General features: G+C 47.2%; 1 protein-coding gene across 2 annotated transcripts in view; it reads left to right on the forward strand.

Moving 5' to 3' along the window:
- PRUNE1 (prune exopolyphosphatase 1) overlaps positions 1–14,591 on the forward strand; it is a 32,766-nt gene that overhangs the window by 444 nt on the left and 17,731 nt on the right. The window contains exons 1-2 of one of the 2 annotated variants that reach the window (XM_054998301.1): positions 2,510–2,555; positions 13,718–13,822. In XM_054998301.1, the coding sequence (XP_054854276.1) occupies positions 2,517–2,555; positions 13,718–13,822 (144 nt within the window). In that variant the 5' untranslated portion in view covers positions 2,510–2,516. Of the gene's footprint in view, positions 1–2,509; positions 2,556–13,717; positions 13,823–14,591 lie in introns of those variants that run through there. The other variant, XM_054998310.1, reaches the window with a different exon arrangement.

The following is a 14,591-nucleotide window of genomic DNA, read 5'->3' on the forward strand; positions in this document are numbered from 1 at the left end:
AGAGGAGCCCATCCCTTGCACTCCTGCATGAGTTCTTGTTCCGGGTAACCACCAAGCAATGACTCATAAAGAGAGAAAGCAAGCTCATTTCAAGGCGTCTAAATTCTGTTGTGTTTTCAGAGTCGGAGCAATTGTTCTAGCGGAGGGCAGAGATGCAAATTACTCACCTCCAGCCTAGGCCAAAGGAAGAATGGAAGGCCAGAGAAACAGCTCATTCAGAGACACGGCAGTCAGACTCCTCTGAGCGTGGGTAAATTAAGAGCAATTGATCTACTAGTCACAAGACAGGAGACAGAGATATGCAGAATTACAAACATGCAGCAGAGGTTGACTGGAAAGAGGAAAGCATTACATGCCTGTTTTCAAATTTCTGATATCCAAACTCTCTTGTTCACTGGATATTTCCAGCTGTTGATCATATTTGTCTCACACTGCATAATTTGCCTTGGTTCTCAGTGAGAAAGGCAGACTATAAATAACATTTATAACAACAACAACAACAACAACAACAACAACAATCTTCCATCTCTCAGGAACCTCTAATTGTTTCATTTCCTAGTTCTAGAATTGGTGAAGGTAGGACTGCCTCTACCCCCCCCCCCGCCCTTCCTTCCTTTAACACTGGCATAAAATTCAGCAGGTTATGTGTTCTCAGAGACAGAGAAAGCATTATCTGTTGGACATCTGCCCACTGCTGTGTCATTAGAGGCATAAGAGCCCTGACAGAAGGAGAAAAAAAATAAAAATAGAAGTGGCAAGTCAAGTATATCTTGATTTTTTAGTAAAGAGTCCAGTAGCACCTTTAAGACTAACCAACTTTACTGTTGCATAAGCTTTTGAGAACCACAGCTGACGAAGCATAAACTTTTGAGAACCACAGCTCTCTTCGTCAGCTGATGAAGAGAACTGTGGTTCTCGAAAGCTTATGCTCCAGTAAAGTTGGTTAGTCTTAAAGGTGCTACTGGACTCTTTACTATTTTGCTACTACAGACTAACATGGCTAACTCCTCTGGATCTTGACTTTTTAGGTGGGTAAGAATTTTTGAAGATGCAACTTTTCCATTCAGTTCCCTCTTGGCTCCAATTTAGCTGCAGGCAGAAATTGGTAAACAGATCTTATCCAAGGATGATAAGTCTTTCATAGACCTACAAACTGCCTCACTAGTGGGAGGGGAGCCAGAGGTTCTTAAAGCCCCAAGTCAGGGAATTTGCTTCGCGACAGGATTGCGCAAAATACGCTTGCTTATTTTGACTGCTATCCAATATGAAACCTAAATATTTCGAGGAGTAAAAAAAACACCCACTTTGGAAAGAAGCAAACAACAGCTCTGTGCCAGAAATATTTAAAATGCAATACCTAGGGACTTAGGCTAGGAAGAATCTCTGCTCCCTGAAAAGCTGAGGCTACAGTTTGTAGACATCTGAAAGCACTTTGTGTTCTAGAACTGAAAACGCCAGCCCTTTAGGAAAGCAGGGGGCGGTTGTCTTAAAGGGACACCGAGGAGAGATCATGGTGGAGCTGGGGTTTGACTGAGTGAACTACACAGCATAGATTTGTGTAGGACTCTGAATAGGCTGGCTTAGGATAGCACTGTTAGTTTTAGAAGCTGGAAAATTCCTCGGAGTGCGCATGTTGCAATTCCTCGTGTATTTTGTTGATCCTGTTGGCTGAGCAAGCCAGATTTTCTGGATTGTTACTGTCTACAGAGGGCATAACAAAGACACTCTTATAAGCCAGAAATAAATTCTTTAAAGCGCCCTCCTTGCTCTTTTGGGTTGCAGTAAACAGAGATGGACACAGCTGCTCCTTGGGAATTTACAGATTTATATTCTGAATTTACAGATTTATATTCTGATTTATATTCTGACACTGAGAGATCCCTGTCTTTTGGTGCTGCACCTCTGAAGATGCCAGCCACAGCTGCTGGTGAAACGTCAGGAACTACAACGCTAAGACCACGGCGATACAGCCCGGAAAACCCACAACAACCATCGTTCTCCGGCTGTGAAAGCCTTCGACTATATATATATAGCAATATATATATATATATATATATATATATATATATATATATATATATATATATATATATTCTGAATTGCTTTATAGTATTGTTAACTATTCCGAGAGCAGGAGGAACAGTCTAGAAATATATTTTTTTTAATCTTTAAATTCTGCCTTTTAGAAATAGAATGTAATTCCGGGAGATCTCCAGGCTCCACCTGGAGTTGGCAACCAAATCCATAAATATTTTTAAAAATATTTTTGGAAACTTATTTCTCTTTTGCAAAAGGGGCAGAGCCTTGCGCGCTCCTTCTTCCTGGCGCGCAGCCTTGCTCGCCTCTCCACCGGACGCGCGTCTCCTCCCTCCCAGCCTGCCGCTCGTGTGAACGCCGTCACGGGCACTCGCCTGCGCGGCTGCGAGCAAGGAAGGAGGAGGTGCCGGGGAGGGACGGAGGGAGGGCGCTTGCTGCCGGCCGGGCCCGCCTCCGCCTCCGCCTCCCGCGCCGGCGCCATGGAGAGCTTCTTGCGTGGCTGCAGAGCCGCCCTTCAGGTACCTTCGAGCGCGAGGGCGGAACACGCGTGTTGGGGAGGGGAGCACGTGTGCACGCGCAGACACGCGGACGCCTGCTTAGCCTGCATGCACGTCCCCCCCCCTTTTCTGACCCTGCACTTCCACGTGGTTGCCAGCTCCAGGTTGGGAAATTCCTGGAGATTTTGGATGTGCGGCCTAGGAATCGACGGGAGGGAATTCAGTGGGGTGCCATTTCCTCCCGGGGAACTGAGCTCTGTAGCCTGGAGGTCAGTTGTAATTCCGGGAGATCTCCAGGCCCTGCCTGGAGGACGGCAACCCCACATTTCTCCCCTTCCCCCAAATTTAGCATACACATTTTTAAATAAATAAATAAATACGTAAGTCAATTAACATTATAGTCTGTAAGGACATCTTGTGCCCCCCCTTTTGCTTTCACCGCATACGTGACCCCCCCCCCAGTTTCCTCTCCTTGCTTCTTTCCTTAATAGTTTGCCTGTTCCATAGACCACCCCCCCAGTCCCATCATAGAGCCCCCTCCCAGTTTCAGCTCCCTTAATAACCGGTCCCATTTTCCTCCCCTCAGAAAGGGCTTCCATAACTGACCCCCCCCCCCATTCACAATGGCTTCTTCAGTAGCCTGCCCCTCGTCCCAGTCCCCGTCATCCCCATATCTCCTGAAGACCCCCCCCCAGCCTCCCTCTGCATTCACCAGTGCGTGTTTTAGCAGCCAGCCCCATGTCCCCCCATATGCCTGCTCCCCACTTGCACCTCAAGCCCCTGTTTAACGCCCCCCCCCAATCAATCCAACCCATTTGTGCCTGAATGCAAAGGAAATTTCCATCCCACTGTATGTAGGCAGATTTCTGCCCTGCCGGTTTCATCAGTGCCGCGTTTGTGAAATATTAACGTGCAATTAAAGGGGAGCTGCCTCCCTCCCCTTTGACACACAGCATTGTTGTGGGGGGGGGGATTACCCTCTCCCAAGTCCCAGGTTGTATTGCCCCCCCCCCAGACACACACCCTTAGATGTCGCCAAAGTTGCTTCTCAGTGAACCCCTTTTGTCCCTGCTCCAATCTTGATGAGGCCGTGTCAGTTCTTCCTTTTTGGCGAAGGACTGGTCAAGGCCTGACATTTGGAAATCAAATTTTAATACACAGCGGGTCCTGCTTCCCCAGAACAATATTCCATGATAAGGAAGAGGGGGGTTGATTTAGGAGAGGGATGGGTGCCACCAAATGGCCGTTTGGCTCCTTTACCTTACGCCAGAGCATAAGAGTAGCCACGCTGGGTCTGAAACTAGCCTTGTTTCCAACTGTGGTGGCTACTCAACCAGGGCCTGTTGGCCACAGTCTGTCCATCGGAGGCCTCCTGCCTCTGCATTTGGAGGCCTTGCTTGCATGGCTCATAGCTTATCCTTCCAACAGTGGTTGAACCACCTTTCAAATACATCTGCGCTCACCAATCAACCAGCCGGTACTTTCTTTTGTGCGTCGTGAATCTACAGCCAACCATTTCCCTAGGGTGATGGATCAAGGTGGGTAGCCGTGTTAGTCTGTCTGTAGCAGCAGAAAAAAGCAAGAGTCCAGTAGCACCTGTAAGACTAACCAAATTTGTGGTAGGGCGGGAGCTTTCTGAAGAAGTGAGCTGTGATTCAGGGAAGCTCATACCCTACCACAAATTTTGTTCTGTGACGGGGAGAGAAAAGTTTCCCGCTAACTGCTTTCTCCCTTCCTGCATAATTATGTCGCTCTCTACCATGTCAGCCGTCAGTCACTTCTTTTCTAAAGCCCACGACTCCTCGCCTTTCTTCACAGAGAAGTCCCTCCAGCTGTGTCCTCATTTTGGCTTTCCTTCAGTATGAATTCAGTTTTCTATTCATTCAGCTTTTCCGACTTAATCCAGATTTCCTGTCCTGTTGGGTCTTCTCTGCAGCCTCTTCTTCGGGAGCAGCTTCACACATCAAAAATTAATGATAACGAACATTTACTCGAAATATGTGTGTCCCCTGCTTCTCCGTATAAACGTTGGCGAGACAGCTTCTGACAATAAGAATTCCATGAACAGTAAAACAGCTAGATGGGAGATAAAAACGGGGTGATAAAACAGTGAACGCATGCAATAAAACTGTTTAAAATAGTATGATGTAGTCTTTGGCAGCTCTTAAAACAGCTGACGTGAATTTGCAAAAAGTCTATTAAAGGAACCAGGGGATTTTAAAATGGTTGACGAGCAGTCCTGTTTCTCGGCCCCCAAGAATGCTTACTGGCCTTCCTAGCCACACAGGTTTACATTGGCCACTTGAGGTCCGCTGATGGTCAGAACTTTTGACTGGCTAGTTCAATGCAGAATTTCTTTATTTTGAGGCCCTTCCGCAACGTGCCCTCCGAGGCAGCTTGCAACATCCGAATTCTTATTTCTGCCCCCTTTTTGTCCAGCAAGGTCCATTCTAAGGAATTTAGGCTGGACCCCGCTGCGAGTGCTGAACTGGGCTGCGACACACAACACACTACAAAATCCAAATTACAATTCAAAGCAGCGATTAAAATACCACCAGCGCGAAACAACATGATTGTTATCTTCATCATCTTTATTGCTTTAGCTCATAGTGTTAGCAAACAACACCAAGAGAAAACCACAACAAACAGTATCAACGCCAAAAGGTCCCGTTTAAAATTAAAATACATAATAATAAAGAGCATAGCAATAAAATAGAAAATTAGTGGCAACTTCCTGTTCCTATATTATTACTTTGAACCTGGTGTAGTCCTTACAGTTTATCCAGCAACCAAATCAGCAATAGATGGTTTTGATAGAGTCTTTGTCGCCCAAGAGATAAACTTTGCTGTTGGTGATGTTACCCATTTATTTTTATCAGCAAGCAATATTATAAGTCTGTTCTGGTCTGATCTCCCTGGATATCATGTTAAAATATTCCCAAGATATCGTACATGTTCTATTACAAATCTAGAGTACCCAAAAACCACATGAAGTAGGTCCTCAGTAGATCTCTGGTTACAAGAGCAGACACGTTCATTATATGGGATCCCATTATTTATTTATTTATGTATGATTTATGTCATTTATAGTCCGCCTTTCTCCATGAGACTCAAGGCGGACTACACAGTGTGAGATCAGTACAGTCAGGACATTTCCATAAACAATGCCATAGGATAAATAAATGCAAGTTTACAAAGACAGAGCATTAGCAAGAGTCCAGAACATAAGCAATTCTAGGGCTGACATTAGACAACATGAAGCTCACAGGAGCACATATTTAAAACAACAGATAGTACGTACGGCAATGTAGCGTTGAAGTCTATGGCCATTAGCCAAGCATCTCAGAGTCCCTCCCTACAATACAAAGCCTTTTTGACTAATTTGGTTTTGCATCCTTTGCGGAAAGCGAGGAGAATGGGAGGTCTCCTGGTGTTATAACGACCTCTTAACTTTGCCAGTTGTAAAATATCCAAATGTGCTTTGGTGAATGCTTTCCTATGCTCAAAATTTAATAGATCAGTAAAATAAGATCCAGAGGAGTTAGCTGTGTTAGTCTAGATGCATCTGGCGAAAAGGGCTGTGGTTCTCGAAAGCTTATGCTACAATAAAGTTGGTTCGTTTTAACGGTGCTACTGGACTCTTTACTATTTTGTAAAATAAGATGGAAGGGATAAAGGGGATAATGCAAGTTGCCTGTAAAGAGAAGCTGTTCTCAGGGTACCCAATAATACAGCTTCCACCTGAACTCTTATATCCAACGAGTCTTTATTTTATTAATTGTTTCGCTGCAAAAACAGTCAAGCCTCCTTAAATATTCTTACGAAAATCCAAATTTGGGTAGTATGAGAGAGGATCAATGCAAACACCCCCAGCCAAAATGAGATTATCTTCTGAAGGCTGGCAGGGGTAGCATGAACTTGATGCCAATGGCAAAGGAGTTGGTGCCATGCAGGCATGGCATAAACCCAGGGCAGGGTCTCTGAAACCAGGTGGAGAGTTTCCCTGCTGGGTTGCATTTCACAGCAATTCTTGGCAGCACCCCCCCTCCCCATGTGACAGGTTTGCAGTCCAAACACCATCTCCGTTTTCAAGTATTCCTCCAGCTGTAAAAAACAACCTTGTGGTTGGATTGCAGCCAGCCGCGCCCTGAAGGCCTGAAGGAGAGAGCTCGGGGTCCCCTGTGTAACGGCTTCCACAATTCCAAAATCCAGGAATGGCATTGCCTTTTGAGTTTCTTGCCATGTGCGATCTTACTGTCCATTTTATGGGGTGGTAGGGGAAGGTAAGATGGTGGTTTGCCCAAAGAAATTGTGGCTAGCTAGAACTGGAACCCAGAGCATCTCGGTTCAAGGTTTCATCCTTTGGACATGGCTATGTGCAGTTTAATTTGGCCAGGCACTCTTTATCCTAGCCAGTGTGTGTGTGTCTGTGCAAAAATATCATGATGTCCTGTGGACAGCCAAAAAGGTATCCGATCTAGCTAGCTCAGCATGAATTTTGTGCCTTCTCTGTTGCTCTTCCCAAGGCCCAGTGACTTTCCACAGTTGTGGAGAGAGTTTATCTGGTTGTGTCATCAGGGATGGTATCTTCCCTGGCCTTCTGCTTTCTACTATGATTTGATGCTCAAGTTGATAACATCTGCAGAGTTTTTGAGAGGCAGTGTTGTGTAGTGGTTAGAGTGTGGGATTAGGATCCCGGGTTCGAATCCTCACTCTGCCATGGAAGCCCACTGGGTGAACTTGGGTCAGTCACACACTCTACGTCACAGGATTGTCCTGAAGATAAAATGGAGAACGGGAGAGGGTCGTAAGCCACTTCGGGTCCCCCATTAGGGAGAAAAGTGGGGTATAAACGAAATAAACAAATAAACGTTGGAAATATTTTCCAGAATTCTGCTAGCACCCGACTAGAAATGGGAAGATTGTCTAGCAACATACTCATTTTGTGAAGCCGAAAATGTGACTGATGGGAGGGGGCATTTTTACTCACAGACGCTGCAACTGAGAAATGCAAAATTTGGCAGGAACTGTGCCCGGAGATACTGATCAAACGTGCTATTTGGGGATAAAAAGTGTCTCTATAGAGCAACAGTGAATGATTGCAAAATACGGTTAAGTGACAGGGGTTGGAGAAGGGAGCAGTTCTAGCAGGTGGCTGCTTGGCTTGGTTATTGTGGTCCCCCCCACCATTGCTATGGGGAGGGGGAGCCGCAGTCCATCCTGCCCTTCCTGACAGAAGACACCATAAGGAAATGAAAAAGGGAAGTGGCGACCTTCCCAGGGACCTTCCAAGATTTGGGGAGACTCTATTGAATAATGTGCCCTGGCCTGGATAGCCCAGGTGAGCCTGATCTTGTCAGATCTCAGAAGCTAAGCAGGGTCAGCCTTGGTTAATAATTGGATGGGAGACCTCCGACGAAGACCAGGGTTGCAGAGGCAGGCAATGGCAAGCCACCTCTGTGAGTCTCTTGCCTTGAAAACCCCAGCAGGGGTCGCCCTAAGTCAGCTGTGACTTGAGGGCCCTCTCCACCATTGGATGATGCATTTCAGTATCGATGTAAAGCTGCTGGATGGTATCTTTCGATGGAAGAGGCCATTCCACGATTCAGGCCGAGTTTCCACCAGTATACGGATGACACTCAGTTCTATCTTGTGCTGCCTGCAAATCCCAGGAAGGTTGTGGGAACTGTGGACAGGCGACTGAAGGAAGTTTTGGGAATGGAGGAGAGCTAACACACTGAAGCAACCCCGACAAGACGGAAATGCTACTAGTGGGTGGTAGCGCACCTTCGCCCTTTTCCTCCTTCCTTCTAGCCTCTTGGGGACCCATCTGTGAGCGAGCAGCAACCCAATTTAGGGTCCCGGCCTACAGCTGAGAGCCAAGCTACAAGTGATGCCTGACACAGGTTGGGCACTTGTCAGCTTCCCTCAAGTTTTGATGGGAAATGCAGGCGTCCTGGTCTTGCAGCTTGGCTCTCCCACTGCTGTCCAACAGACTTTTCAACTGTCACTTGTCCAACGTTCCACCAAGCAGCCTACATTTCCCATCAAAACTTGAGGGAAGCTGACAAGTGTCCAACCTGTGTCAGGCGTCACTTGTCGTTTGGCTCTCAATTCGTTTAGGTTGTGATTTCTTTTTGCTGTCAAGTCGCAGCTGACTTATGGTGACCTGTTAGGCAAGAGACCAACAGAGGTGGTTTGCCATTGCCTGCCTCTGTGTACGTAGGGTTGCCAGCTCCAGGTTGGGAAATTTCTGGAGATTTTGGAGGTAGAGCTTCAGGAAGGGTGGGGTTTAGGCAAGAAAGGGTCGCCATCTGGGTATAATACCGTGGAATCCATCTTCCAAGGACTTGTCTAGAAGAACTAGAGCTGAATGTTCCTTCAAACATGCAGCCAACGGGTTTTTGCTAGCAGATTTCCAACTCCCGTTTCGTACTCTTACTTCCTCACAGGCATAATCTTGTAAGTCTGTTCTGGTCTGATCTCCCGTCTGATCAACAGTATGATTCCATTGTTTGCCAACTGAGTGATGTGTGTGAATTGGGGTTGGTGACCATCTTTGAAGATTATTGGAAATCTGCTAGCAAAAACCCGTTGGCTGCATGTTTGAAGGAACGTTTGGCTCTAGTTCTTCTAGACAATCTGATGATCTATGCCACTGAATCTGTTAATGAAAAATGAAATATTATTAATGGTGTGATCTTCACCAGTTGGACTTTTCATATGGACTTTGTCTTTACCAGTTGAATACTATTTGAATTTCATGATACTGTATTAATTGTTTGACAACTATTGTTCTTGCACTTTGCACAATTTAAAAATTCTAAAAATTGATTGACTATCTCATGAAATCTTTTCCTCCCCGGTTTGTATATGGAAATTGACCACCTGGAGGTTGGCAACCCTGCATGTAGTGACTTGGTGGTCTCCCCTCCACGGCTGACCCTGCTTGGCTTCTGAGATGTGACCAGATAGGGCTACCTGGGCCATCCAGGGGCACAGCTGTTCCTGGTTTATACTGTTTTAAATTGGAAATTTAAACAATTTTGGTGTACTCTATTTTAAATTTTTTGTGCAGCGTCTATTTGGCGCACACTGTTTGCCAGCCCCTGTGAGTCCCTCTGGACGGAGGGGAAGGAGGGCTAGACATATTTGAATAAATTGTAAGCTCTGGGCTTTTGTTCCTCTGCAAAACCCTGCAGGTGTCAGTGGCGCCAGTTGTGGGGAAAAACATCAGAGCAGCTGGGGGTGAAAGCAAGAGGCGAGAAGGGCTCTGTTTGCCTCTTCACAATCATCGTTTTGTTTGCCGTCCCCAAGAAAATAAATAATTGCAAAGGTCTCCCTGCTGAAAAACATCCATCTGCGCTGGGCAGACTGTCAAAACCCAGCGGCATCCGCCTGTTTGCAGTTTTTCTTTCTTTTCAAAATCGTTGCGCCATTTTCGCTGAGCGAAACCAGCCTTGCCATTTAGCGGAGCCCTGAGCCCTCAGGTTGCAAAGGGTGGAAGCCGTTGAGAAAGTAGGTCCCGTCTTAGGTTCAGAGCTGTTTCTCTAGTCAAGCCTCCCCACCCAAGTGACTGCTCGGGCTGACATGGTTAGGGGGGCGTCTTTTCTTAGCCCAAGGCCATGCAGGGGGGCGACAGTGATCCTCCGTAAACTGTCCCTGGATCTTACAGACTCCGGAGACTGGGTCTTGAATTTTCTTGATCTTCTTTGCACCCAGACTATATCAAGTTAACGACAACATATATTATAGCTAGCTTCTTGACACTCTAATTTACAATACCCCTCCTACCCTCTGCCTGGATTATAAAGACTCCTTCCTTTTCCCACTTCTTGTATCTGATGAAGGGAGATCTGACTCTCGAAAGCTCATACCCTGGAAATCTAGTTCGTCTTTAAGAGGCGGCAGGACCCAAATCTTGATTCCCCACCCTGTGTCCGATGTAACACTATGACATGTGGGTTGTGGGTTCTCCTCGATTCCTGCGCGTGCAATGGCCAGTTAGGATCAGGGCTGTGGTAGACGTGGAGAAAAAGGAAAGGGTACTGAAGGACCAGAGGTCCGTAATAAATATATATAAGAAAATCACAAATAGGAAAAATATATCTGGTAATCCAAAAATGCAAAAAATATCATAGGAACATCATAGTATAATGATCTTAGTATGACGTTCTTAATATTTTTTTTGCAGTTTTGTATTACAAGATATATTTTTCGTATTTGTGATTTCCTTATATGTATTTATTACAAACCTCTGGTCCTTCAGTACCCTTTCGCTTTTCTGTTATTCCTGAGGCTCCTACCCCTTTGTCTGTTGGACGTGGAAGACGGACTTCTGTCGTCCCCCTGTGTCATTTTCTCATCCTGAAACAGTCGGGAGGGGGGGAATGTTGGAGAAATCCTTGTGAATTCCCAGGGAGATGGACAGAATTGTGTAGGGAGGGAGTTTGATATCCCTTCACCCATACTCGTCTTCTTATTGAAGGGGTGATCTTAAAAATCTCAGGTAACCCCCTTCCCCTTATATGGTGCATACTTAACGTATTACAATAATACTGCCGCTACGGCTGTCCAAGCTTGCTAGATTTTATTCATTGATTTAGGTCGTTTCTCTCCCTTTTTTCTCCATACAGCCCTCAGGCATCGCAGAACAATTAAAATAGATAAACGTTGACACCAAACATGAATATTTAACCCTCACAACAGCTCTGCGAGGTAGGCCTCGATAACGCTGGTTTTGACAACCAGGGAAACTGAGGCTGAGTGTGTGGAAGGTGCACAAGGGAGAGAAAAATGGCCCATGCTGTTAGGTTAATGTGTTTGAGGAAAGGAGAGAGCTCCACGCGCCTCCCCCTCCCTCCCACTACCTCGACTGTGAACTGCCTCAAAGAACATCTCTTTCTTGCAGGCCCCGGAGTGCCTTTTAGCGCAAATGGCTTGCACTTCTCGCTCTCTTTCTCTGTTTGATTTTTTCCCCCTCCTCCCCTAATTTTAATTTCCATCTTCCCTTGCAGTCACATGCCGCTGTTTTCTACGGCCGTAATGCTGCCCGGGTCAGTCAGTTTCCATAAAAATCAATTATCCGGGGCTGGCTTATCTGTGTGGGCACTTTGGCAAATGGAGGCAGACATTTTACCGTAACTGGGAAACGGGCGCTGCTATCTCTGAGCGCCTGCATGGTTGGGGGTGGGTGGGGGGAGAGGCCCGGAGAGGGTGAGGGCGAGGGGGCCTTTTCGGAGGGTTCTCAAGGGGCACGCAGAATGGATCCGAAAGAGGAAAGCCACGCTGGTCCAACGGCTGAGTGGAAGGGCATCTGTTTGCCATGCACAAGACCTTGAGTTCAATTCACGGCATCGCCAGCTGAAAGTATCAGGTAGTGAAGGGAAAGGCCTCTGCCTGAGTCCCTGGAGAGCAGCTGCCCGCCCGAGTAAACAATACTAATTCAGTGTAAGGCAGTGTCCCGTGTCCCGTGTTCCTTTCTCCAAGATCCGTGTGCATTTGCAGTTGTTGAAAGCCCTCTAGTGCCAATTCTAGCATTCCAGGAGGCACATGGTACAGGCCTGCGTGATGGCACGGCCCCTTGAAGAGGCCAGGAAGGCCCCACAAACTTTTAAGAGCAGTGGGAGCAAAGTAGCATCCGAACTCTTGACCCTCCACCGCCTACAGCCAGTTTGCAATCTCCTCTGGCCAGACCTCCCAGTTCATACTTTGCTACATGTGATGGGTCTCTGGGGGCTGAAGCTTCTTCAACCTCCATAAGAGGAAAAGTTGCATTGATTGAAATTCTTTCTTCGGAACATCTCCTTAAGACTCGGGAACCCACTTTCCACCATTGAGTCGGCTGATAGCTGGCCTCTGGGTAGTAGGACTGAATGCCAGAGTCTGTCATTTGGAGATTATTGTTTCCCGTATTGCCATTGAATGTCTGAGGCTGCATAGAACCAGGGCTTTTTTTCAGCGGGAACGCGGTGGAACAGAGTTCCGGCACCTCTTAAAAATGGTCACATGGCTGGTGGCCCCGCCCCCGATCGCAATCTAAACTCCCCTCTGTCTGGAGATCAGGGGCGGGACCACCAGCCATGTGACCATTTTCTCCGAGGGCAACCCACTGAGTTCCTGCATAGAACCAACTTTCGTTAAACCGCCTCTTGAGATTGTGCAGAAGCAAGATTCGAACCAGGGACTTCTCTAAGGGGCCACGCTTCTTTCTTCCTTCAAAGTCTGTGAACAGGGCTGACCTTGCTGGGGCCCATTTTTCTCTCTATATTTTTTTTTTGAAAACAGCTCTGGTTGAGGAGGAGGGGATGCTGTTGACTGTCCCCTTGGCATGCGAGACGGCTGAAATTGCCCGCGAGGCCCACCCAACCTGCTTTCCAACCTCTGAATTTCCGCCTCCGTTTCTCCCTGCACTTGCCTGCGTTCCCCAGGGGCTGCCATTGCTCTAGCAGTTCACTTCTGACGCCAAAGATTGGATGTAGCAGATGTGTTCTGCTAATGGCAGCATTTCCCTCTACCCCGTGCAAGGAGCTTTCCCCTGATGCCGGAGAGAACGTGGCTCCTCGAGCAGAGAGGAAATGCTGCCGTTAGCAGGGCAGGCCTGAAAGATTTCACACCGCTGTCAGGATGTCAATTCTGTAGCCAGAGTAACGCCATATTAGCTTGTGTTATAATCAGTAGTTGTCTAGTTTTCCTCCCTCCAGACCCAGGTGTCGGCCAGGCCGCTCATATCCATGGGAGCGAAGAGCCTTATCTGTCCAGTCCAGCCAACGACCTTGATGTTCTCGACTTCTCATGCCTTCGCAGACAGGACTAGGGGGGAGGCTGGGAATGGGTGTTTGAAGTATTGTAACTTTCGCTTTACATGCCATTCTCAACAAAGCTTTCGTTCAGCCAAGGCCTCATCAGCCTTTGGAGTATGGCCACCTGTATCATGAGCATAGACTTTCAATAAACCTTTTGGAACCAAGAAACCTTGTGCTTCTTGCAAGAGGGGGGGGAGACGAACTCTAGATAACTGGGATTCCGTCAGTGTGTGCGGTGGCAAAGAGGCAGCTTGTAGATCCGACCCCCTCTTGGAGGGTGGCCCGATAGGATTTGCAGCCCGCCGAGATCCGTCCGGGGCTCAATGGGCTACGGAGCGGGGATCTCAAGTTCTGTGTTTCTTTTGTCTCTCTTGACAGGCGTGCATCCGGAGTCACCGGGAAGTCCATGTGGTGCTGGGGAACGAAGCTTGTGATCTGGATTCCATGGTGTCTGCCCTGGCCCTCGCTTACTTCTTTGCAAAGGTCGGCTCGTCCCTCCGCCTCTGTTTCTGTTTGCCATCTGCCTTCCGTGCGTGCGGGGAGACTCAGTCCCTCTTCCTTTTCCTTTGCTGGCTGTTTCTGGTTACAGGTTGGGCTTGACCCCAGCCGGGCCTCGGGCTTGTAGCGACGAAGTCTTCCTTGTTTCCATCCCTACCTTTTCTTTAAAAACTCGGCCCTTCCTTCAAGCAGTTCAGGGTGGTTTTTATCCTTCTTCTCACAACAACCCTGTGAGATAGACTAGGATAAGAGAGAAAGAGAATGTCTCGCCCAAGTTGCAGTGAGCTTCCTGGCCGAGGAGTGATTTAAATCAGGGATTCTCTGGTCTTACATCACACCGAGGGCCTAACTAGACATTACGTTTTCCCTCGGGGGATGACCCTGGGTCCGGCGTGTTCAGAAGTTCCATGTTTCTTAGGTGTGTATGCAGACACGGGACTAGAAACCTGTTTTTTAAAAACGAGTGATTCTCAGAATGCTGAATTCTGTGCTTGCTGAGGGCTGTCCCGCATTATGTACAGCTGTGATCACAGCTCTGTCTTGTCTGTGGATTTACAGACCCAAGGAGTGGGCAACCCACAACCAGAGGAATAAGGGTACCAGGGACCCCAGTAAATAACAATAAAAATTATTCAAGTATGAATTTATATGTTCAAACGTTCGAAGTGACTACAAAGTGATAAAGCCTGTAGTCTCTTGGAACAATTGAACATTTGCGTTTATAAATCCATACTTGAATAATTCTTATTGTTAT

Source organism: Eublepharis macularius, chromosome 1 (genome assembly GCF_028583425.1).
Source record: "Eublepharis macularius isolate TG4126 chromosome 1, MPM_Emac_v1.0, whole genome shotgun sequence".
In the NCBI taxonomy this organism is placed as follows: Eukaryota; Metazoa; Chordata; class Lepidosauria; order Squamata; family Eublepharidae; genus Eublepharis; species Eublepharis macularius.